The sequence below is a fragment of the Patagioenas fasciata genome, chromosome 7 (assembly GCF_037038585.1).
Source record: "Patagioenas fasciata isolate bPatFas1 chromosome 7, bPatFas1.hap1, whole genome shotgun sequence".
Taxonomy (NCBI): Eukaryota; Metazoa; Chordata; class Aves; order Columbiformes; family Columbidae; genus Patagioenas; species Patagioenas fasciata.
This window is the reverse complement of record NC_092526.1, coordinates 23185596-23208570: the sequence shown is the minus strand read 5'-3', so window position 1 is coordinate 23208570 and position 22975 is coordinate 23185596. Positions and strand designations below refer to the sequence as shown.

The window sequence follows — 22975 nt, the reverse complement described above, 5'->3', positions numbered from 1 at the left end:
AAAAGAACTCTGTGTGTAGCACATCTAAAGAAATTTTAGTAGCTTAATAAAAGCTTTAATAAAGCAATCATCATGCTTTTTTTTTTTCTAAATTTCTTTTAAGATGCTGCTTAATCACCTTAAGCCTAAAAATATTTTTTAGCATAAGTATATCAAACTGATGTCATTTGGACAAGTGATTTGTGTTGTAACTCACAAATGTCTTGAAAGCATCTGAGTGTTTATATACCCCCTTGGCTTAGCCTGTATGGTCCTGCCCACTGCCACAGCTGTAGTGTACTCAGCTTGATCAGGAGGTGGATCTCAGTGGTGACATAGGATTCAAGCCTCAGAATGATTTTTGGGTGAGGGGGTGGAGGAAACTGCTATTTCCTTTTTTAATTTTGTGCCCCAAATAATCTCCTTGCTGCAATTATTTGCGTTCTTTCTTCTTTACTTAAAGCTATGTGATTAACTAGAAAAAATTCTCAGGTAGAAGCAATGTAAGCCTAAGGTATGTTTTAACTGTAAATAGTTAGAACTGGAGGACTGTATTGGCTGATAGTAATCAACACTTGTGAAAACATTAATTTAAAAAGTAATTTTAAAGTCTGTGTTTCTGCTTCCTCCTCTGGTTAAAATCAAAAGAGGTGATAAGCAGGAATGAGTAAAATGTAAGTAGTTTGGTTCATCCTTTCTTAAGTTATCAGTATTCATTTAATTCCTTGTTTGTTTACACCTTGCCATGCACATGTGCGTTCACAAAACATAGTTCTTATTGCGACCGCAAATGTTTCTGTTTAACTTAGACTGATTTTAGTCTATCTTGAATGTCCTTTTCAAACTTAACTTTTGAAGCACTCCTGGTTATCTTGCAGGAGGTTTATATATGAAGTGCAACTACCCCTCTTCAGCTCTAGCACTGTCCAGTGTACTTTGGGAACTCAGTCCTTTTTATCAGCAAATTGCTTTGGTTTGTTCTGTTGCATTGTAGATTATTCAAATTCATGCATTCAGATCTTTAGTGCTGAAGTGGTAGTTACCAAACTAAATCTGAGTAACTTCCATTGTTGTTTAGGTTGTGAAAGTCCTGTGGAATATTAATTCTTGAACTTATTGTAGGATAGCATACTCTGATACTTGATGAAGTTTTGACATCAAAATTGTGTAATCCATTGGTAGAGTGCTGCTTAGAAACCATATCAGCATATATAACTTTTTGAATGACATCATGTGAGACTTCAGCTAAATTTAGAAAGAGCATTTATGTAAATGAAAACCACTTGTAATTCCGGAGTGAAACACAAGTAACTTACCTGAATGTAACTCTGGCACATCAGCATCTGTGAGAGAATACCATTTCTTTACAGAAAAAATCTGGAAATTTGCAAATCTCTCCTGTTGTTAATGTGCTTCTTTGGTGTTACTGCTTTTCAGTTGATTCTAAGCCTGTGTAAATCAGCTTTGGGTGTGATGCTTGCTCTAGCATTGCAAATTAATAATTTGCCAGGAGTGAATGAAAGACCTTAAGTAGTGGTGACTTGAGCCATCTTTTTACCTGGTAGGAAAAGGCAAAGTTTAATTAGTTGTATTTTGTTGGTGTAATAACTTACTGAATAGTTTGAGATCACTGCCATTCACTATACACAGGACACAGAGTATGTGTCTTAATCCACATTAAATTTTTTACTTTATTATAATACATGTAAGTGAAATTTAATTAGTAGATTTTTCACTTCTGGTTCATATGCTATTAGGTTCAAGTCTTGTTTCTCAGTACCGTGTATAAAATGCTATTAATTAAGTTGTTCTTGCATAGAAATGACCGAGGTTCATCTGCAGTACCTAGTTCTTCAGAAGCAGATTCCTTTAATTACCCTGTGAGGTATTTTGCTTATATTGATCAAAACTGCTTGCAAGATTGACTGCAGAAGCTGTAATAGGGAGTACAGTCTCCTGGAAGAGGGAGGGACTGTGAACTGTTCTTTTCAGAACATGAGCCAAAAATAGCTGTGAAGACAGAGTTGAATGGCTTTCTAAGAACTTGTCACAATATACATGTTCTCTGTCTATGTTGCTACTTCAGGTCATTTGTGAACTCTTAATGGATGATTCCTACTTGAGTTACATGAACTTTTGGGAAGGAAGAAGAGTTTTCCTTTTCTAATAGATTTCAGATAACAGCCTTTAAAGGCAGAAGAACCTGTGCTGGAACCAGGAGATTAGTAGGATGTTTGGCTGTACTGAAAAGGAGTGCTGAACATTTTACCCTAATACTGAAGATCTGGTCTGTTTGGTATGTGGGGCTGTATTCAGATAGAGTTTGAGTTGACAGAATTTCTTAAACTATACAAGGAATGAATAAAAAGTGAGTGTGTTATGAGAATCATCAACCAGGCTTACTGGAAAATTGCTGCATTTTGAACTTTGTTGAAGCTGTCATGTGGCTTTCCAGGTCTCCTGGTGGATGTAAGATTTCAGTAAACTATAGTAAATGCTGCAGAGAAATTATTGAGGTGTTGTTTCCATTGGAGAAGAGAGATTGTGGAACCCTGGAACAACAAAAACCCAGGGAGAGAAACAGCATTTTTGTTATGATGTTTCAATCTAAGTCAAAGTGTCAGGTGTGTGCTGCCTGTGAGGTTTCTCAACTAAACAATTACTTGTAGAAATTAGAGAAATATTCCTCTTCCCCTCAGATTTTGGGTAAAGAATATATGCACAACAAATGGCGGGTACCCATGTGAGTGCATTTTAAAAGAAAAAAGATAACTGGTTGCATTGTACTGTTCAGTACTACTGTACTGAACAAACAAGCCAGGTAAAGAAACTCGTCTTGCCTGTTTAAATAGCTGTTGTGGGCAGAAGTTTGAAACAAAGTTGGTGGGAAATAGACCTCCTCACCTGCAAAATGTATAGCCATGTGGATGCATAAATCTCTTGTTCCTGAATAAATACCCTAACCACTGGGTTACAAAACTGTAGTTTCTTTGGCCTGGTGAGTCTCGTGTTCTCTGTTGCACAGTAGCTCATACAGCAAAGGTAGTATGCTAACAGAAAAACACTGTGCTGTATTTCTAAGTGAGGTATAAAGTCCTTACTCAAGGATTATACCTACACTTAAAATATAGAGATACTTCTGGATTTGGTAGTCTGTTTCATATTACAAATTTCTGTGACATGCTTTATGGTAGATTGGTGTTGCACTGATTTGTACAAATGATCAGTTGATGCCACCTGTTCCTGATGATCATTTGAAGCTCAGTGACATTATGCTAATACTGACTAACGAATCTTAAGAAATGGAAATTAATCTCTCTTTTGGGTGGGAGGGGGGAGGAACAATCCAGTAAAGTCTTCTACATTTAAAAGAACTAAAATACACTTGGGATAAATGGTACTTTCCCCTCATTCTTTGCAGTGTTTTCTGTTTAGTTTAATAATGTTTACCCTTTGTTCTTGAGAGCATAGGCAAGGGTGACTAGTTTGTGCTTTTTTCCTGCTTTTCTCTGTATTCATCTTTCTATGATGAAATAGAGATATGGGCTTAGGAAAGGAGCTGCCAAGAATGGAGATGGTTTTATTTTGCTTGGAACGTTAGCTTTGTGGTACCCTTGGTGAAGGTGAGAAAACATCCTGGATACTCATCTTCAAAGGCCTCTGGCGTCTATTGTGAAATAACTGAGCTGGGGTTTTCTTTCCATTGTCTGGCAAATGAGGTTGATTCTGGTGATAGTGGTCCATCTGCATCTGAAGGTCTCTGTCTTGCTCTAATGTGGCATCTTTGTAGTGAAAGCATGAGTTCTTCAGATGGCTGGCCAGGAAGTTAATCCTACCAGAATGATGAGAGGGGAGCACAGAAGAACATTTCTAACACCACCTTTGTTTTTCTTAAAACACAGTTTAAAATTACAATGGAGAGTGCTTTAAAGAGTGCTTTTTCTACCTTGCTGTTGACTTAGTTACGTGTCAAAAAGCAAGGAATCATAACAATTCTGACTAGGAAGTTTCTTCTATTTCTTCTGAGGTATATATTAGCTTTGCAATGCATTAATGGAGTTACTGGTTTCTGTTTTCAGAACGTGCATTACTCTTGGTATTGTGTTAAACTTAAGGGTTTGCTGTTTCTGTCTCAGTTTGTATACTGTTTGAGTTGGTTGTAGTGAAGAAAAACAAAACAAAGAGTTTGCTAAGAAAACTAAAGTGAGACAAAAATGCGACATTTCCGAAGTTTACTTACTTCAGAATGTATTTAAACTCGTTTTCTTTCTTTTGCATTCAACAGCATTAACTTGCAGTACACAACATCTGTCTTCCCAAGGGTGGGCCCTCCTTTTCATGGGCCTAATGAAGTTTAAAGCTAAAAGTCAACACATTGTGTACTTGAATTTAAGTAACTCATGCTACGTTTTGAATATTTGCTTGCGTATTTTTTTAAACGCTCACTTTTGGGTACTGTGTTGTATTTGTGCTTGTTTCTAACTGCATCACCAAGGTACTAATGACATGAAATGCATCATTATGTTCCTAATTCATTACACCTGACAGGTTTGGTCATACTTTGAACTTCACCTTGGTAAAGAAAAAGATTTTGTCCGGATCTTATCTTGTGAAATTAGGTTACTTGAAAGAAATTGTTTTTCTTGGGAAGTGTTAGAGGAAGATCAAACCAAAAGCAGGATAAAATATTTTGCTTTTACGTCACCACACTTCCAGAAATATTGATGTTGCGTACTAGGACAGACTCTAGCAGATCTTATCTTCCCAGATTAGCTAGTTCATTTCTAGTGAGGCAGGGCATCTGCTAATATTAAACTATGTGTTTTGTTATTTTTAGTCAAATATAAGTGGGATAGCACTAAAAAAAAAAAAGCCGGAAACTCATTTTGTTCTACCTCAGCCCATTGCCCCGAGTAGACACAGTGATCCCTATATTTCTATAACTACAGTGTTTTCTGTCTGGGCCATCGCTGCCACCCCAGGCATCAGGATAGGAAGAGAAGGGTGGTTTTCTAGTGCTAGTGGAGTTTTCTGCTGTTACAGATTTGATAACAGTCATGCTGTCAAATGTTTCAATACTCAAAAACCCAAATATGTTTATCATCAAACTGTCACACTAATAACAGTAAAGCTCAGTTTGGGCTGTGGATGATAAAGACTCTGGAAATATTATGCTATTTAGAGAAGGTTTCTGTATAGGGCTGGCTAGGAGATCACTGGCTGGGTCATCCCTAGCACTCATTCACACCTATGTGCTTGCTTCTGTCTGTGAGCAGCACTGCAATGATAGGTCTTGGGATAAGACATCTTAAGGTAGATTGCAGAATTTGTATCTTTAGATTTGAATCTCATATTGAAGAATACTCACTGTAAAAGAAAACTTCATCACTTCACAAATTGCCACTGTACGATCATGCAGACTTTGTAGCATAAGTCATACCCTTCTCATTCTTGTTGTTAAAACTAGGGATTTGGGTGTTTTCCATTATACTACTGTCAGTAAAATAGTCAACTGTTGTATTACTCTTAGCGTACTGCTAATGAAATTGAATGGTGATAATTTAAAGTGTTTGGAAATTAAGTAGTGTTCCAGTTTATTTTGAAGCCATCATGTTGGAGATCTTGATGACTGATACGCAGTTTGTGGTCTTGCAAGTGAGGAATTTACAGCATTTCAGTGCGGTTCTGTCTCTGCCACTGTTCATCATGGTGTTGTTATTTGCATAGACCATATGAAAGTGCTTTTAGTCAACACCTGTCACAAAGTTTTAGTTGTTTTTTCCCTGACTCAGCTGGATTTTGAGAAGTAATTTGATTTAGAATATACCTGGAAAGATTAATGCCCATGAAGTTATTTGCTCATTTTAAACCATCTTGAGAACCTGCAGAAGATAAAAGGCTTGCAGTTTATAAATTGCCATATGCATTTCTCATAGCTCTAGAAGCTTTTTTCCATTTTTTTGAAAGCTAATTAGAACTTTATGGCAATTCTGTTGTTGCTATATAAAATGTAAAGTAGGCACGTCTGCTAACCTGTTGCTGTTAACTATGGTGGAAAAGATCACAGTTGTTTACATTATAATGCCACCTTCACCTTAACTTCTGCTTTCTTTCAAATTGTTTGCATAACTCTGATCACTACTAGTTTTAATCACCACTGTATTAAAAAAATGCACTTGTCTTCTGAGAAAACCACTTAATGAACTAAGCAGCAACCTTAGAGGTGTGTGCGAGCAGAGTGTGATGGCCATTTGTGTGTCTTATCCCTTTGGTACCATGAAAACTGCTCACTACAGATGCCTGACTTCATGACTCAGTGTTCCAGAACTGGTTGATTATTTGTGTAGTTGTCAATATGATTCCACACATAGAAACTAGTTTACTTCATTTTACGTTAATAACAACAGAGAAATTAAAGGTGGTTTATGATTTACATGAGAGGGGGGAAGTATTTTCTTTTGTACATTACACATTAAATAAGGAAGAAAGCTATTGTCATGTGTAACTTGTTCTAGAAAAAAGAAATACTGGAATTTCCATGTTCTGAATTTAATTCTGTGCCGAAAGTTTTGGCTAATATGCTTCAGTAATGAAACTTTTAACTTTTATGTTTCAGCAAAATTCCAGCCTTTCTGAATGTGGTGGATATTGCTGGCCTTGTAAAAGGAGCCCACACTGGCCAAGGCTTAGGAAATTCCTTCTTGTCTCATATTAATGCCTGTGATGGGATCTTTCATCTGATGCGTATGTAAACATATTTATATGTTCTCTCTATAGCTTAAAGACTGCATTGTTTTACTCTAACTAAGAACTGTGGAACAAATATCCATTACAATTTTAACTTTTACTATTCAGTTCAAAGTCATCAGGTTTTGAGTTTTTCCAATCAAGAAAATTCCCGTCCTCTGTTATGTAACAGATATGTCTGTCTTCATTGTGCTGAAGACTTAAAAGGGAACGGGGATTTTGGAAGTCTGCGGTAATGGTTTGTTGTATTCTCTTTCCAGCAGTGCATGGCAGTTGATGTGGTTGGTTTTATAGAGTGAATGAATGTGATAATAAAAGGCTGAAATTGAAGTAGAAAATGAAAATACGGAATTAGTAGCAAACTGTGGGATTCTGTTCCTCACAGGGCAAGCCGTACTTTTACTTTTCCTGATTTCTGTGTGACTTGTACTGAATCTTGAACACACCCCTCGCCCCCCATCTCTGTGAATTCTGAACATTTCTCAGATCAAGGGCTTTGATTCTTCTTTCATCGCCTGTTAACGCAGTACAGAACTGGCCTTCAGAGTCACATTAACAGCACTTACAAACTTGCCACTCAAAAGCTTGTTGAAGGCGTATGTTGTTTGCAATACACATTGAGTCTTGGAAAAGGGTTCTGATCTGAAAAGATTGAGCATAATAATGTTTGTGCAGATTTGAGGAAACTGGACACCTCTTGGCTGGCCGTTATTATACAGTGAGTGATGAAACAATAGAACAAAATAAAAAATATGAATACTTTTTATTTCGTGATTGGAGCAAAAAGCTTTTTGTGGACAGGGTGTTCCTAAAACAAAACTCAAATGCAAAGAAAATTACTCTCTTTTAGCACTGATTTAGATGCTTAGAACCCTTGTTCCCATGAGCTTGTTTTTTGAATCATGTTTATACAGACCAGAGAACTGATGTGCCTCTATAGTCTGTGTGCTTGGTGAATACCTAAGTGTGCTACCTCAGCCAAATGCAATTTATTATGCATCAAGAATACTTGGACCCTGACTTGGTTGAAACCAGAGTACCTCCACTCTTCACCAAGTGAAACAGACTTTGTGGGGAAAGGTATTGTGTTTTTAGGCTTATACTGTTGAAAAGAAAGGACATGCTTTTGGGAACATTGGGAACATTGGCCATTTAAAACTGTGTGTGTGTTTAGCATTACTTCTCCTTTGAAAACTTGACCTTCTTTATATTTTACATCTAGTATTACTATTTTTTGTTAACGATGTTTGACGCATGCTTTCAATAGAATAGAGAACTATGGGCTATTGATTGTAGCTAAGCAGTTAATAAATAGTATTTAAAATTAACGCATTTTGAAAAGACGAGGCCAGATCCTTGTTGGCTAGAGTGAAGTAGGTATTTTGAACTTGTGCATCGTTTTAGGATCTAGTTCAATATGTGAAAGCTGTGCTAATACATAGATGTATTTTAAGTATTTGTAACTACCCAAGAACCATTGCTACCGTGTCCCTAGAAAAAAAGGGGGATTAGTTTTCCCAAATCCATTGCTGTCCTGAGATTGTAATTAGGGTTTTACCTGATGTCAACTGAGAACAAGTGATAAACTCTTTGTACTTGCTCTGTTTTGATACTTGTATCATAAATGCTTGTTAAGGAACAGATTGATACAGTAGCCAGTGGAGAAGAAGCTTTTTAATCTATATGTTGAATAATCTTAAACATTTGTTTCAGGTAGCTATTATAAGGGTTAACACCATTTGTATTAATATTTTTCTTCGGGGATTGAGGGTGGAATGGGACTGTTGTGGGTATTTACACCATTTGGATATTTATTATACTTTGCACTAACATCTATTTCTTCTAGTCTAATGTTGCATTTGCTTGTAGTATGTTTCATTTTCTTTCAAGGATTTTGAAATGTGGTGATTGTGAAATGCTGTTTTTCTTCTTTGGGAGCAAAAAAAAAGATAACGGAATAACTTTTTAAAATGTACTTTTTTCCTTTTTCAAGATCTTAACCCTGCCTCTTATGCTGTTCTTGCTAGATGTTTTAGCTAGAATGCAAACTAGTGATGAACCGAAGTAGAAATTCTGTGTGTTGATTGCCCAGTAAATACAAAGATCTTTCAAAATATTACTTAGGGCTAATAGTAGTAAAAACCTAATGCAAAATTTTGTGATTGAGAGGTGTAAAACTACTTTTTTTTTTTTCTCTGCAAAGTGCATAGTAGTTCTGCTTTTCCCCACAGTACTGTAAAAATGAAGATTTGGCACTAAAAGCAGGCAATAGCCTTCTAGTAAATAAAAAAATATATATTGCTTACACAGTACAATCTCTAGTTAAAACTACTCACTGAAGTTTTCAACATACCATGCCAACTTATGTTATAAAAATGTATAAGCCTTTTTAATATGCGGTAATGTTTTTAAACCCACCCACCTGTCAAAATTATTTCCAATCATAAAATCCCTTTTTATGAGCCTGTGGCATACCTGAGTTTACATGGTTTCTGTCAGATTATAGGAAGTACCTAAACTGGTTTTGTAAATCCTTAAACTTTCCAGATTGTATGGGGATAGAGTGGAAGATTTGGCGAGGAGGTTAGTTAAACGTAAATACACTCAAGTGACTTGCACCTGTCTGTAGAAAAAGCACATACATCACACTAATTGTTTTACTGACCTTGTGGTCTTGAGGAGTAGAACATCTGTGTTAGATTAGGACGCCTTATCACTATGTCTGAGATTCCTGCTTTGTTGTGAGGAAGAGCGGGAGGCTGCGCCTGCCTGAAGCCTTGAAATACAGGTGAGCTCAGCAGGCCCAGGGATCTTCCAGCAGGGCTGAACTGACCAGCGCTTGCGTCCCTGCTGGTGTCACCTCTGCCTGGGAGCTTAGGTGCGACTTTGGAGATCCCCCAGTAGAGAGGTAACTAAAATAAAACTTGCTCTTTGCAAATGCATTTGTGGCCTCTGGCTCTTCCTGTGGTGTGCCTGCGTACGTGTACATACAGATCCTGGGGGAATGAAGCTGCTTTGTTGCCCTTCACCAGGGTTTGGTCCAAGTTCTCAATGAGCTGTGTGTCTTTAGGAAACAGCGCCCTGTGGCTGGCTGTCGGCGCTCAGCCTGGCGGGCATACACTGCATCCCTGCACTCGCACAGAAGCTAGCTGGAAAATAACCCAGACAGGTTGTTCCCATGGAAGGGGAAGAGGGAGTGCGCTGGAAGATGGAGCTTTGTACGCCAGCAGGCTGGAGAGGAGGTGCTGCTGAAGATTAAGAGAAGATGAGAAGGGTAAAATCTTCTTGAGAAGAGATACACTAGGAAGTGATCTGGGGACCAGGCTTTTTCAAAGCATGAAAACATTAGCATTTGTTTTCGCTCAGGTTTTGAGTTGATCTGGAACAAGTTTTTGCCTTTGAACACTGAAACTGCTGCTCTTTGTCTTTGCTCTTGTGTGCACTGCTGCTGCCCACGCTAATGGCTGGGGGGTGAAGCAGAGCTGGTCGGAGGAGTGACCTTTTCTTATCTCTGGATGCCAGGCAGAACGTCAGCAACAGGTCACTGTGGGATTTGTGTGGGAGACTTCAAGGTCTGTGTGCCTGAGTATGTTGAAGAAAGGCTTGTTAGGCTTTGATTTAGCTTGGTTCGGTTGGTATTTTTGCCAAAAGCAGTTAGATAATTAAGTCACTGAGTAATGATAGGCAAGGAAGTGGCTAGCTAGGAATGGAGAGCTTTTGTTGACAAGGGTAAGCTAAACTTTGGGAGTCTAACTGAAGGTATTTTGTAGTCTTAGGCTAAAGGTTTTGATCCTGTTCTCTTCACTCATTGAGAATGTGTTGACCTGTGTTTCCTTTAGGATGAAAGGTTTGTCTGTGGGGTTTTTTTTAGTTGCCATAACAGAACTCACTGTTGTTACCTCTTTGCGTTATGCGATGATTTTTGAAGAAGGTTGTTGCCTATCAGTTTACCCACTGCAGGACACAGAGGTGAGCTGCAGCTGTAGCGCTCTCAAAGCAGTTTTAATTACATTTCTTTTCTAACTGTGGACGTTTAGTGTGGTGTTTATCTGGATTATTTCTTGCATGGTATAAAGCTGAGGAGAAACAAGATTTATTTCTGTCTGGCTAATTCTCTACTTTCCTTACTTCATTTAAAAAAGGAGAGTACCCCCACATTTAAATGGTTATGGGTTTCCAACCCTCATGTTTCCATATCCTTTATACACTGTTACTTTCCCTGGGAGACGCAGTGTTCATTAAATCAATGAAAACTCTTTTTTTATGTCTGAGGTATATTTTAATATATCTAAAGAAACAGCAACATGTGTGACAACAGCATGTGGTAGGGTAATAAGTAGAAGAGGGGTATTTTTAGACATGATTAGTAACTGTATGAAGTAGATTCTCTGAGCTCAACCAACAAGGTGAATAGGTTTTCCTGTAGAGAACAAAGCAATGCATTGTTGGGTTTTGATACTTGCTGAAGAGTTTTTTCTATTAAAGTGGACAAACTGAAAGGGATTTATTCATATTTAAAATAAACTATTTGATCTGAATATACTTTTATTTTTAAAAAAATCAGAGGTTATCCCAGTTTCTTAGGGGTAGAGGTATATTTTATTTTTGGCCAAATCCAATTATGAAAACCTCAAAGAGATTTGCTTACTTACTGGCTCAGTGAATGGGGAATTTAATTTTACACTCTTCTGTCCTGGGTAGCGGTGCTTACAGCATTAGTACCATAGTAACCTGACACATGCTTTAAAGTAGTTACGGTATTGTTCGTCTTCCAAGTTTCACTGTTTAATTAGAAACATTTCTGACAGTTCTGAGTTTTGGGTGTATTAGCGTTTTAAGTGAGACAGCAGTGTTTTTGTGGTGGCAGAAAGCAGGCTGTTTGAAGATTGTAACAGTGTTTCTTCCCAAGTTGCATGACTTTAACCACCCTTTCAACTTTTATGGCAGATCAGTCACAAGTACTTGCAGAAAATGACTTTCTTTGTATGGTGGACTAAAAATGACAACGTTGTAACAAGTGTAAATTTACTCTTAAATAATGCTTCAGTCAAGAAAATGGTAGATGTCAGTGTTTAGTCCCTGCTGCAGCTCTGTCGAGTTTTTGAATGCACTGGATGCTAAGCAGCCAGAGTTATTTGAGTTTCTCTTCCCACTGATATCCTGCAGTCCTAGTTTTCTGGAAAATATGTTCCACGTTTTTCTCTTATTTTTAGTTTCCTTAATGAAATCCAGTCATTCTCTTCAAAGTTACAGAAATTGGAAGGAAATTTGTCTATAAAAGTACTTTGCTATCAAATATACCTTTTTAATATTAATAAATAGAAAAACTTAGGGTTCAATACCCAATGTTTGAAGTAGGGCAGGCAACATTGGCTTTTGTGGAAGAAGTGGAGAGCTCCTGCATTCCATGGCCTGGTCTGCCAGTCCGGCAGAGGGACGTGTGAGCTGCACACAGTGACACGGTGCGGGGGCACGGGCAGGGCTGCGGAGCTCCTGCTTTGCTCCTCTGCCTGGAAGTGCCCGGACGCTACAGCAGAGGAGTTGTAGCTGCCTTTTGGGGACAGGATAGGGAGTTTGGTCACTGATAATCTGTGAGATATCATTCTTTGTGACAGGAGTGAAGGAACCACAAAGCTAGGTAAACATCCCTTGCGGTTGTATAGAAGTGACTGGTGTGACCAATATGCATTTGTTCCTAAAAAGCTGTAATTGCTTTTATTACAGTTTTATGGCTGTAATAACTGGAAATGTTCAACACACCCTCTGGTTCTGCCTCTCTCAGGGTTTTAGGTAACTTCTAAACCAATTTGCCTTCATTTAAAAATCGGACAGATATGAATCATGTGAGCTGAGTGTAGTTTTTTCTTGCTTGAGATAAAGACTAATCAAAATTGAGTTTGACAATACTCATACTGATTTTTGCTCAGCGTTTAAAATCAAGTTGACTTGGCTTTATTTTTTATCTTCATGAGGGTTTTTAGGAATTTGCACTAATAGTGCCAGTGTTTTGATTTGCCTGTGGAAGTCAAACCAATGATGACAAAGTTATTTGAGTGAATAAGACTGACTGTTCTGACTTCGTTTTTTTACTTTCTATAAAAATGTGTGTATTTTCTGTATAAAGATGCTAATCATTCTGTAGATTTTATATACTTGAGGCATGATGCTTTTTATTTTTCATATTTAAGAAGAAATCATACCTGTTGATTGCTGCTTGTGGAAGCTGACTGCTACAGAGAGGTGGCATACGATGGTATCGCTCAGCTGCACTCTGTGGCACTAGCATTTCAGTGAATAAAGTATGGGTCACATCTCATCCCTTCAACATGTGCATTCTGTGCATTGGGAATCAAAGTGGCTCTGTTTATACAGCTGTAGCTCGGCTGTGTCACTGCTAATGTCTGAAGCTATTTTTCCATCTGTGTAATGTGTCGAAATTCACCTTGAAATTATGTAAACATCGTTGTCTTACAAAATTATATCTTCAACATATTTTGATTCAATTTTTTGAAGATATTTTTGTTTGGTTTGATATTACTACATGTATTTGCCATGTGTTAAAAGAGAGAAAAGTTAGAGTTCCTCTTTTACAAATACAAACCTTTCACTGCTAAGCTACCAAAGTTTAAAAGTAGTTTGCACATATTGAACTTGTTAATGTTACGCAATCAAGGTGTATTTCTGTGTGCTATTGAGTAAATAATAGTTCTCATTGAGATTTTAATCTTCTTATTTGTTGTCAGAGTAACTAAATGTTTAATAAATATTTGGGGTAGCGCACAGTTCAGCTAACCTTTCAGTTAGCTTTCACTGGCTTCTCCATATTAAAACCAAAAATTGTTAAAGTTTTCAAATTAACAAGGCAGTCGCAGCTATGTGAAAATTTTATTGTAGTAACTAAAGCTGCTTTTTAAAAATTTGTAAAATTAGGTAGTGTTTTGATTCTGGGTAAGGCTTTGTGTAGGAGATTTTTTTGATCACAAAGTTGTGAAAGTGGTATTCCTCTACCTGATTTAGCAAAATCATCACCAAAACTGAAGGAGAATTTTTCAGAGGCTGTTTAGCTTTATTTTACTTCAGACCGTTTCTTTGTGTAGACGATATGAGCAGAAGCAGCAGAATGATAGATTTCTGCTCTCTTCCTTACAGCGATTTTGTACCTGCAAGCAGAAATAGAATGCACAACCACTGGCTGAATCTGATCAGGCCTTTGCAACCCTTTTGACATGGTACCACATTCCGTGTGATAATGAAAAAAAACTGGGGGAGTGCCTCTGAAAACAGAGGAAGTTCTGAAGCAAACAACAATGTTGTATAGAGGAATCCTTTATGCATACAGGTCTTCCTCCCCCTTTTAAATAATGTGAAGCAGCCAAAAGGATAGTCTAAGATAAGTAACTTATAGCCAGAACAAGATATCAAGAGCCAGCTTCCTCCTGGCCTTCATTCACAGTATTTACTCCATTGTTCAGTACACAGCAGAATCACATACATACATCAGGGAATTGCCAATACAAGAAATCCAGATGATTAGGGATTCATACATTTTGAGAGCCAGAAGACCCAACAGAGCATGAAGTATATTCAAAATAACTTTCAAGTACTAAGCTAACTATAAATGTAAATACAATGAGCATATGTCCAATGGTATGTGCACATTTGTTTTAGGAATATGAATTGAACACAAGCCCATGAGATGGCAAGGTTCTTTTTTTATAAAATAAAATAAGCCAGCACAAAAGAGCACTCACAGTGCTCACTGCTGCTCTTCTTCACAAGCACTTCAAATATATTTTATCCCTTCTTCAACTAGATTACTGTCATTCCAGATTTTTTGCTTAAAATACCTATTTAAAGAGAGGAAGAGAAAAATCTTCAGAGTAACTTGGTCTCTTGCCTCAAGGCACTGAAAGCAATCCTACTTGCTACTCTAGCAGGAGCTGAGGCACTGGTTCCTCTCAGCAGAGGACCAGCACCCCCACAGATGATGCACCACAATCACTTGTCCAAGTGTTCCTCGTCTATTTCAATACAAAGTCACTTCATTTCACATCAGCCTCAGCAATAGTTAAATCAGCTCATTTGATATTGTTACGGTCACATACTCATTTGCCATACTCTGCCCTGAAGCAATGAGGGGCAGGGACACCAGCAGTTAACTCCTGCTGCTGTTTGCAAACCCAGCCCAGGCCTGTGCCCTCAGCTGTGTCAGGCAGTGGGGCTATCTGTGTATACCTTAGGAAACAGAGAAGTGCTTCTAAGAGCCTATCTCAAAGTTTTCATTAAAATCAAACCAAACAAAAATCCTAACAACTCCCTACCTCTTTTGAGGAATGTACTTTTGAGAAAGAAACTTTCTGAAAGAGAAGCTATAATATTCTCAGTCTCCAGACCACTCACCTTTCTTATGCAATCACTGCAGCTAATAAAAGTGATTATGGGAAACATCCAGCCACTTATGCTTTTCTGTTCCCAAATTCTTCTTTTTGATTTTACATTTTCTGAGGTGGCCTTCCTCCAACCAAAGGAAAACAGGCTTTCACATTTTGTATTACAACCAGAAAAAAAAAGAGGGGCAGTATTTTTCCCTTCAAGCTTTCCAGAAAGCTTATAAATAATTTCTTCTTTGTTGTGCCATAAAGTATTGAACTATCACTGTCTTAAATCCAGGATACCCTGCACCATCACTAAAGACACCCACTCAAGCAGATAAACATGTTTCAAAACCAGTCACCTGAACACCCTCTAACACTATAACATATTGATAATTTCTTTAAAGCATTACAGAGAAAAACTTAAGCATAATCTGTATTGCCTAAATAGCAATTATACACTCCCACATGACACACAGAACTATAATAAAATTACTTGTAGGTCAAATAATAGCAATGACTCGGTAAAGATAACCTGCTCGGTCTTTATTCTCAGGGGAAGGAGGGTTTACTGGTCAAGTACTTTATGACTCACAGTACAGTATATTAGAAATTTTCTATGTATTCTTTAGAAATGAGAGATTGCCCTTGTAGCTCAGTAGGTAGCTCTCCTGTTTCTGGCCTACGAGGTCATAGCTTTAAGTCCCTGCTGAGGAAACTTAACAAGTTCCATCTATAAATAGAATGGCATCATATGCTGCTACTCTAGCAAGGGTGGTGGCCTTTAGATAAGAAATTTTTATGTTTTCATCTGTTCGGATAAGAAAAAGAAATTGAACATAGTAAGGCATGGGATATTAGGCTAAAGATGAATGACAGTAGGCTCCAAAATCCATGGTAACTTTAGTTAGCATGAGACTTGCAATTCTACCATTATCAAATTGCAATAAATGTTAGAGAGGAATGCAAGAGCAATCATTTTCCTTCTCAATGAGCATAAGTAATTAACTAAAATTACGGACTTTCTAATATTTCAGACTGAAAAGAAACCTCCTGGGTACTGTACAATTGAAATTCAACTTGTGACATCAAAAGGCAACCTCCAAGTTGGGCAAACTCTGGAGTTTTTTATTAGTAACAAAAACATTTGGATATTTACAACTCACTCTTTCTGAAGAAGTATATCCTTGAGAGACATTTATTTAATTATCAGGGATTAAAATGATACCACTCTGCAATGTATAAATTTTTGTTCCTCATACCCATATATTTGGGAGGCTAATTTAGCTCTCGGAGTAACAATTACTTGTGACAAATCTAAGAATAAAGCCTATTTAAACCCTTACCTGAGTTTATTTGTGCTTTAAACTGTAGTTACCTGGCCATAGAGGAATATGGATTAAAGCTCAGGTGTCCCTTTCACTCAGTCTGGCGATGTAATTTACTGTTCAATAAAGACAAAGGCTAACTCACTAGAGTGCTGACAATTTTCCAGCACCTCTTCCACAATCTGCACCCACGTGCCCAGGAAAACAAATTCACTCCTCTGTGGGAGACAAAGCTGCAAACAGCATACTGATCACAGTTCTGAGGTACAAACCCATATTTTGTTCATATACGCACATTAAAAAAAGGAAACACCAGCAATAAAACAAGAGATGAGGGTGATTTTACAGTGTGACTACATCTAGAAGACACTAATATTATGTGAGAAAGACAGGTCTCACAAAGTTATGCAATAGTTTAGCTTAAGAGGTTGTCCTTCCTATATTAATCATATTTGCCTAAGTGAAAAATCTGATTGGTTAAAAGTTTTCCACACCTACCCAAATTAAGCTAGTTGATCCTGCACTGGCACTGCTCTACTGAACAGGATGTGGGTGTAGAAAGCGTCTCCCTATTGCATGTTTAGGTTTAGTGGTAACACTAGTTGAAGTTGCACATCAGAAGATTCACAAGAATCCCATCCAGGTCCTTTAATGCCAATACCAACACTTTGGTCAATAACGTATTACTATGCAAAACATATATGAGGTTCTTTTCCGCTCTTCCGATGCTATTGGTTTACAGCACCAGCCTTCCTCCTAGGGCTGTTTCCCACATCATTGTATTGAAGAGCAGGCACATGAGAAAGAGCCATGGTACCATACAAGGGGATGCCTGGTCTCACCCCTAATCTACTTCTGATTTCACTTGTATCCATGTCTCTGCTAATGGATGCTGCACAAATGCTTACTCCAATTCTACCTGGTTATTTCTCAAGAAGCTTCATTGAGCAGATGTCTGTATGAAAGTTTCTTCTCTACCAACACTACTTCTGAGCAAAACAATGGCTGTGCTTCCATTCTTTGAACCAAAGAGAAAAATCCAAAAAGCACAAGACAGCACTAGATCTCCAAGATGGCTTAAGGCTAGTATGTGACACTAATGATGACTGCGTGTGTTTCTCTGCAACAAACTTTTTGGCAAGGCAATACTTCTTGAAAATTGGTCTTCCATGACTCATTACCCCTTCCAAACCTTCTTTTATTGAGCATTTTGTGGGGTGGTTTTTTGACTCAAACTGACTTCTCTGTCCAAAAGAAAAAAGTTACTCAAACTGAACAAGGTTCCTAGCTTAGTTATAATATGTAATTTTAAGACTTACTTAAAATAGAATTTTTTTTGTGTGTGTGTCAAGCGAATCTGTCCAAGATCCTTGGGGTGTCAGTTTAAAGTGCTCCCTTTTTCTTTGCCTGTAGTCCCACAAATGCTGAAAAGTTGCTGGCGACAGTTTACTGCACATTAGAAAGCCAGAGAGTGTGTCAGCCTGTACCAGAGGAACTGCTGTAGGAGTCGCATCCATGCAAAAGCTCTGTTCAGTATTCAGATGCAACCTTTTTCAGTCCATGAGACTGTTTAATAAATGGACAGAAAAAGCATTTGATTCTGGTTTTTTTTTTTTTTTTCAGAATTACTGTTTATTGGAGCAGTCCTGGTTTCCACAATGTTCAAAATGTCACTTAAAGAAAAAGAGGCGTCTGCCCCTTCCCAAGTCATACTTTGTGCCTAACTTGTATGCTGGATAAGTATGTCTTCTGGTACCTGAAGCATATCTGTACTCCAACAATTTTTCTCATCTACATGCTGCTACTTTCTCTGCTTTTGGAACTGATTGTAGCACCATGTAGTAGAAGGGCTTTTGGGTTTTAAAAATAACCATATTCTTCTTGCTGGGTTATTTTAAAAATAGGTCATTTCTGTAATCAGATTTAACATATAATCCAGCAAACATTTGTGCTGCTCTAGCTGAGGGAGAATTAAGCCGATAGGTAAGTTAAAAAATGTTTGTAAAAAGTCAGCCATTGCAAATATGTGATCCAAATGGTATCATTTTCTTTGCCTTTTTTTTTCCTTCCAAGCCTGCAAGGCTTAGATGTTTTCTTTCAAGCCTTGCATGTTGTCCACTGGAGTCTGAGGAAAACTGACTTTTTGAGTATTATGTATGCTGGAGATGTTAGTGAGATGCAGTGTTTGGTTGCAGATGTGCCTTTATGCTGTTATTGTAATGATGAAGTATTGATGTGGAAATCTGCTGACTTCTTTTGGTGAGTTTTCAAAGATAGTTGGTATGTTTTCAGTGTGCTTTCCAAAACTTCTCTTCCATCCTGATGAAGCCCAGGTTCACATTGGCTAAGGGTGAAGTTTTACTTTTCTTCTTGGGTTTACAGGTGATCTTTTATTAATCAGTTATCGATGTCATCTCAGCAGAAATTCGCATGGTCTTTTATTTTCCTCTTTCTTTTTTCCTCCTTTTGGATGCTGTCACTCTTACATTTGCTAGGTTTCTCCCAGCTATTTTTTAGTGTATTCCAGTGTGCATTTTTATCCTTACATGAAAGAACAAAATTAGCATTAGTCTGGATTTAAGTACTGGATGCTTATGACACAGTAGTTGCTAGAGATGCTTTGAAATCTGTTGTTTTAATATTGATGCCAAGGGTCTTGAGCCTCAGATGACATCCTGAAGCCTCTGTGCCCTGAGGCAATAAACAAAATGTGTTAATTGTCAACCCAATCATTTGTTCTTGTGGAGTAGCTCAGAAATGCTACTTTCAGTTCTTATTTTGAGTTTTGCAGCTGAAGTGGGCCTTCATCTGTTGTTGGATACAAGAGCAACAAGATTCTTCAGAACCTTAGCCATTACATGGCTAATTTCTTTTATTTTAAAGTTAATTTAGAGGGCTTTCTTTTAAAATCAAACAACACCCCTCTTCCTTCCTTCTCTCTACCTTCTTCCTTCTCTCCCCCACCTCCACCCATCATACATGTTTTTCTCCCATTAACAGTGATGGCAGATAAGCTTCCATACCTCAAGCCCACTTTACTAGTTAAACTTTTAAAATATGGCTGAGCATAGGTTTGCATTTCAGTACTGAAAACAGCTGTTACTGAGATAACAGTTCCTTGAGGCTTATTGAATATTTTTATGCACCAAGCTTTGGTAATTTGATGTGAAAATTGATGTCTCAAACCTAAATAGCAGTAGGAATGGGAAGTCAAGTGTGTGAAAGAGTTGCAAAGGGGGGGAATGTGTAGCTACAAGAATGCAGGCTACCTGAGAGGGATTGCTTGCTTTCAGAGAAAATATGGAAAGAAGCAGAGGGACTTTGAAAGACAGGCAATCTGAGACTCTGGGGTGAGCTGCTCTGCACTGCTCTGAAGTGCCATAAAGCAGAAAGATTAATGCAGTGAACGTCACCGTAGAAATTGTGTGTGTGTGTGTATATTTAGTGTACAAGACAAAAATATTTGTGTGTCATATTTTTTAATTGTTAGGGATGATATGGTAAAATTGCCATGCAGAGGAAAAAGTCTAATGTCTTGGTATGTGTATTTAATCTGTTCAAAACAGGAAACACTAAAATGTTTTAATCATAAGCTGATGGTTATTTCATAGTTTAATTACAAGGCAGAATATAAAGATTGTTTTGGTATGCTTATTGCATTTTTGCCTTCCAGTTATCTTCCATTTTTTTTTTTTTAAATGTAACTAAATCAGTCAATACCACTCTAAGGTTTGGGGTTTTGTTTTTTTTTTTAATCTCTGTGTTTATGGTGTATTTTATTTTGCCTGGAAGTCCTTTGCACTTAAATGTAAGTGTGAAATATTATCCTGCATTTTGTGTATTGTAGACATTTTAATTTTCTTTTTTATAACTCTCTGTGTGACTAAAACCAAAACTGTTCATTGGACTGTGCAGTATTTAGAAAAAAAACCAAAACCCAACACATATCTGTCATGCCACTCTTGGCCCTATATTACATCAAGCAACAGCTTAAACACATTACTCAGCTGATTCAGACTTGAAAGTAAAAATTTCCTTTCTACTGTGCTACAATATTCAGGTATTGTTTGAGATGGATATAGAAAAGACATTCAGCAAGAAAATATAAATTCCTTTTCTTAAATAGATTTAATTTGTAAAACACAAGGTACTGTTTAAAATATTGAGTGCTTTGTGCACATATTACAGAACACTGAGTGTAGGCAGAGCTCAAGTCAGTGACATCCAGAACCTCAGTTTCTGCCTTTATCAAAATAATGGATAATTTTCCCTGAGCCATAGTTCATCTTTGTGGCTAGTATCTTGAACTTTTATTTGTAGAGGTTGTTTAGTCATTATGATAAAACATAGTATAAAATTTTTGATAATGAAGAGTTAAAAAGCTCTCAGTGGTTTCTTTTTATAAGCCACCTGTTGCCTTCGATGCATAAGTATATAAATTCGAACAAAGTGCTCATCACTTGTCAGCCATCAGTGGCAGCATAAAAATTACTTGTGGTGCTTGCTTTGCAAGAAGTTCTTTTGTGTTTGTGACATCAGCTTTGTTTTATACAATTAAAGTATTACACGCTAGAATAATCTAAATTGCAACCACTAAATGGTGATGTAGTTCTTTTTTCATACAGCTGAATTTGTTTACTGGTTGTATACAGCTATTGACTACTGTTTAACATGACATGTCCCTTTTGCCTTGAACAATCTGTGGAAAAGGTATTTTTTTGTGTCCTGTTCTTGACTGCCACCCCCTCTATTCCTCCTCCCTTCTGCATTATGGAAGGCTTTTCTCGTACTTTTTTTTATCAAGTAGATATAAATACATGTTAGGCTTCAGTATTTTTTTCTTTAACTAGCAAATTAATGGCACATGATGATATTGCAACAGAGAAAAAAGCCTTGCAGTAAAGTGGTCTGGACTGCAGGAGATGTTTTGTTCCATGTGAACACATTTTGACATAAAAGGAATAGTTTTAGTTAGCCCAGTTTAAAATAAAACCCAAAAGCAAACCCTGGTTTTGATAACACACACACAGGGTTTTCCGATTCTGACCCTGCTGTACTAATGACTGCACAGATACCTCCCGAATGGCTATCTCTGTTGGAAATACCTCATCTGTGGTGTTCTGTTCTTCTATTGTTGCTGTATTTTTCTTCTATTTACATGTCTTTTCACTTCAAAGTGAATGGGAAGAATTTGTGTATGACTGGGTTCTGATTTTTTTCAATATTAAGTTGTTTACCTTGTGTTAAAACAGATATTCAGTGTTACAGAAATTGGTGGAAAATACTGATGTGTCCTCCTCACATTTCTGTAGCCTTGAGTAAAGGATGATTTTTTGTGGAAAGTTCAATAAAGTAGATAAAACTAGTATAGTGTTTTTGTATGTTGGTTGTGTTAAGTATGCAAATAGGCCTGTCGTGTTCCATACAACCTTTGTAAATACATAACATCTCTTCAGACTTTCCATTATACTTAAAATTATCTGAGGCATTGTTCCCCTTAGGCTAGAATGAAGGTACATCATTACTGATTTTTATATTAAATTGGTTTATTTTTGTAGGGAGTGCATGACAACTGTATAATTTTACAGTAATTTGCATGCAGGCTCTGGGGAATCTCTGATAAAATCTCTGTGGCTGCAGATAAGTCATGAGCATTAGAGGCTGCCTTGGGCGGTCATCCCTCCTCCTCAGGCCAGGAGAGCCAGACAGGAGGATACAATCTCAGCTTTGCTATTCTTTCATATTACATTAGTCTAGTAACTTACCCATCTGAGGAATACTGCAAATTAGGGACTACTCGCCCTAGCAACTCCCCTTCTTCTTGAGCCTCCTCCGCCTTGTGCTGATGGTGAAGTGAAATAAATCCAACTCCATTTGCTGATATGTACCAACCACTTGTATGGCCCCAGTGGAGTGAGGAGTCTGTTCGTACTGGTTACAACTGGGACAAATATTACTGAAGCTTGATACTGAATTTCTTAAAACCAGATATCATGATTTTGCCAGGTTTCTTGTTTTACTAGCTTTTAGTAGAACAAGTTTACAAGTTTTTCTTGTTTACCACTTCCCTTTTACAAGGGAGGGAAAAAATATGCAAATATGCAATTTCAAGGTAATCTCCCAATCCATAAATAAAGTTAAAAGTAGCTTACAGTTGAATAATTATTACAGTACTGGTCCAACAATAATCCTGTAGTGTTTGGATATGAAAAGGATAAAACTGCAAGCTAAAAGCCATGGAGAACAGTATTATAAAATGTAGCTGCACTTGTACAGTCTCTTTTCCCATGCAGTGGCTTTGATAAGAATATGATTATTTTAATGTTCACATTTCACATTTATGTTTAAACCACTAAACCATTAAGAACAATCACTTTACCAAGATTTTTTTAGTATTATTTTTTTTTAAATTCCAACATCATTCTAAGCTGCTAACTGGTAAATTACTGGCTCTTGCACTTATCATTTCACATGCTTTTCTGTTCTTTTTTCTTGGATTGTGTGTGAAAGCAAGTACGAAGAGAGAGAGAAAAAAGAAGACTTTTAAAA

The 22975-nt window shown here is 37.3% G+C and overlaps 1 protein-coding gene across 2 annotated transcripts in view; it reads left to right on the top strand.

Annotated features, from left to right (window-relative positions):
* The window catches only part of OLA1 (Obg like ATPase 1), a 101742-nt gene that overhangs the window by 5733 nt on the left and 73034 nt on the right, over positions 1–22975 (top strand). Inside the window, exon 4 of one of the 2 annotated variants that reach the window (XM_065841529.2) lies at positions 6596–6723. The exons of the other annotated variant lie outside the window; for it this stretch is intronic. Coding sequence (XP_065697601.1) covers positions 6596–6723 — 128 coding nt within the window. The remainder of the gene's footprint in view (positions 1–6595; positions 6724–22975) is intronic. 2 annotated transcript variants of the gene reach the window in all.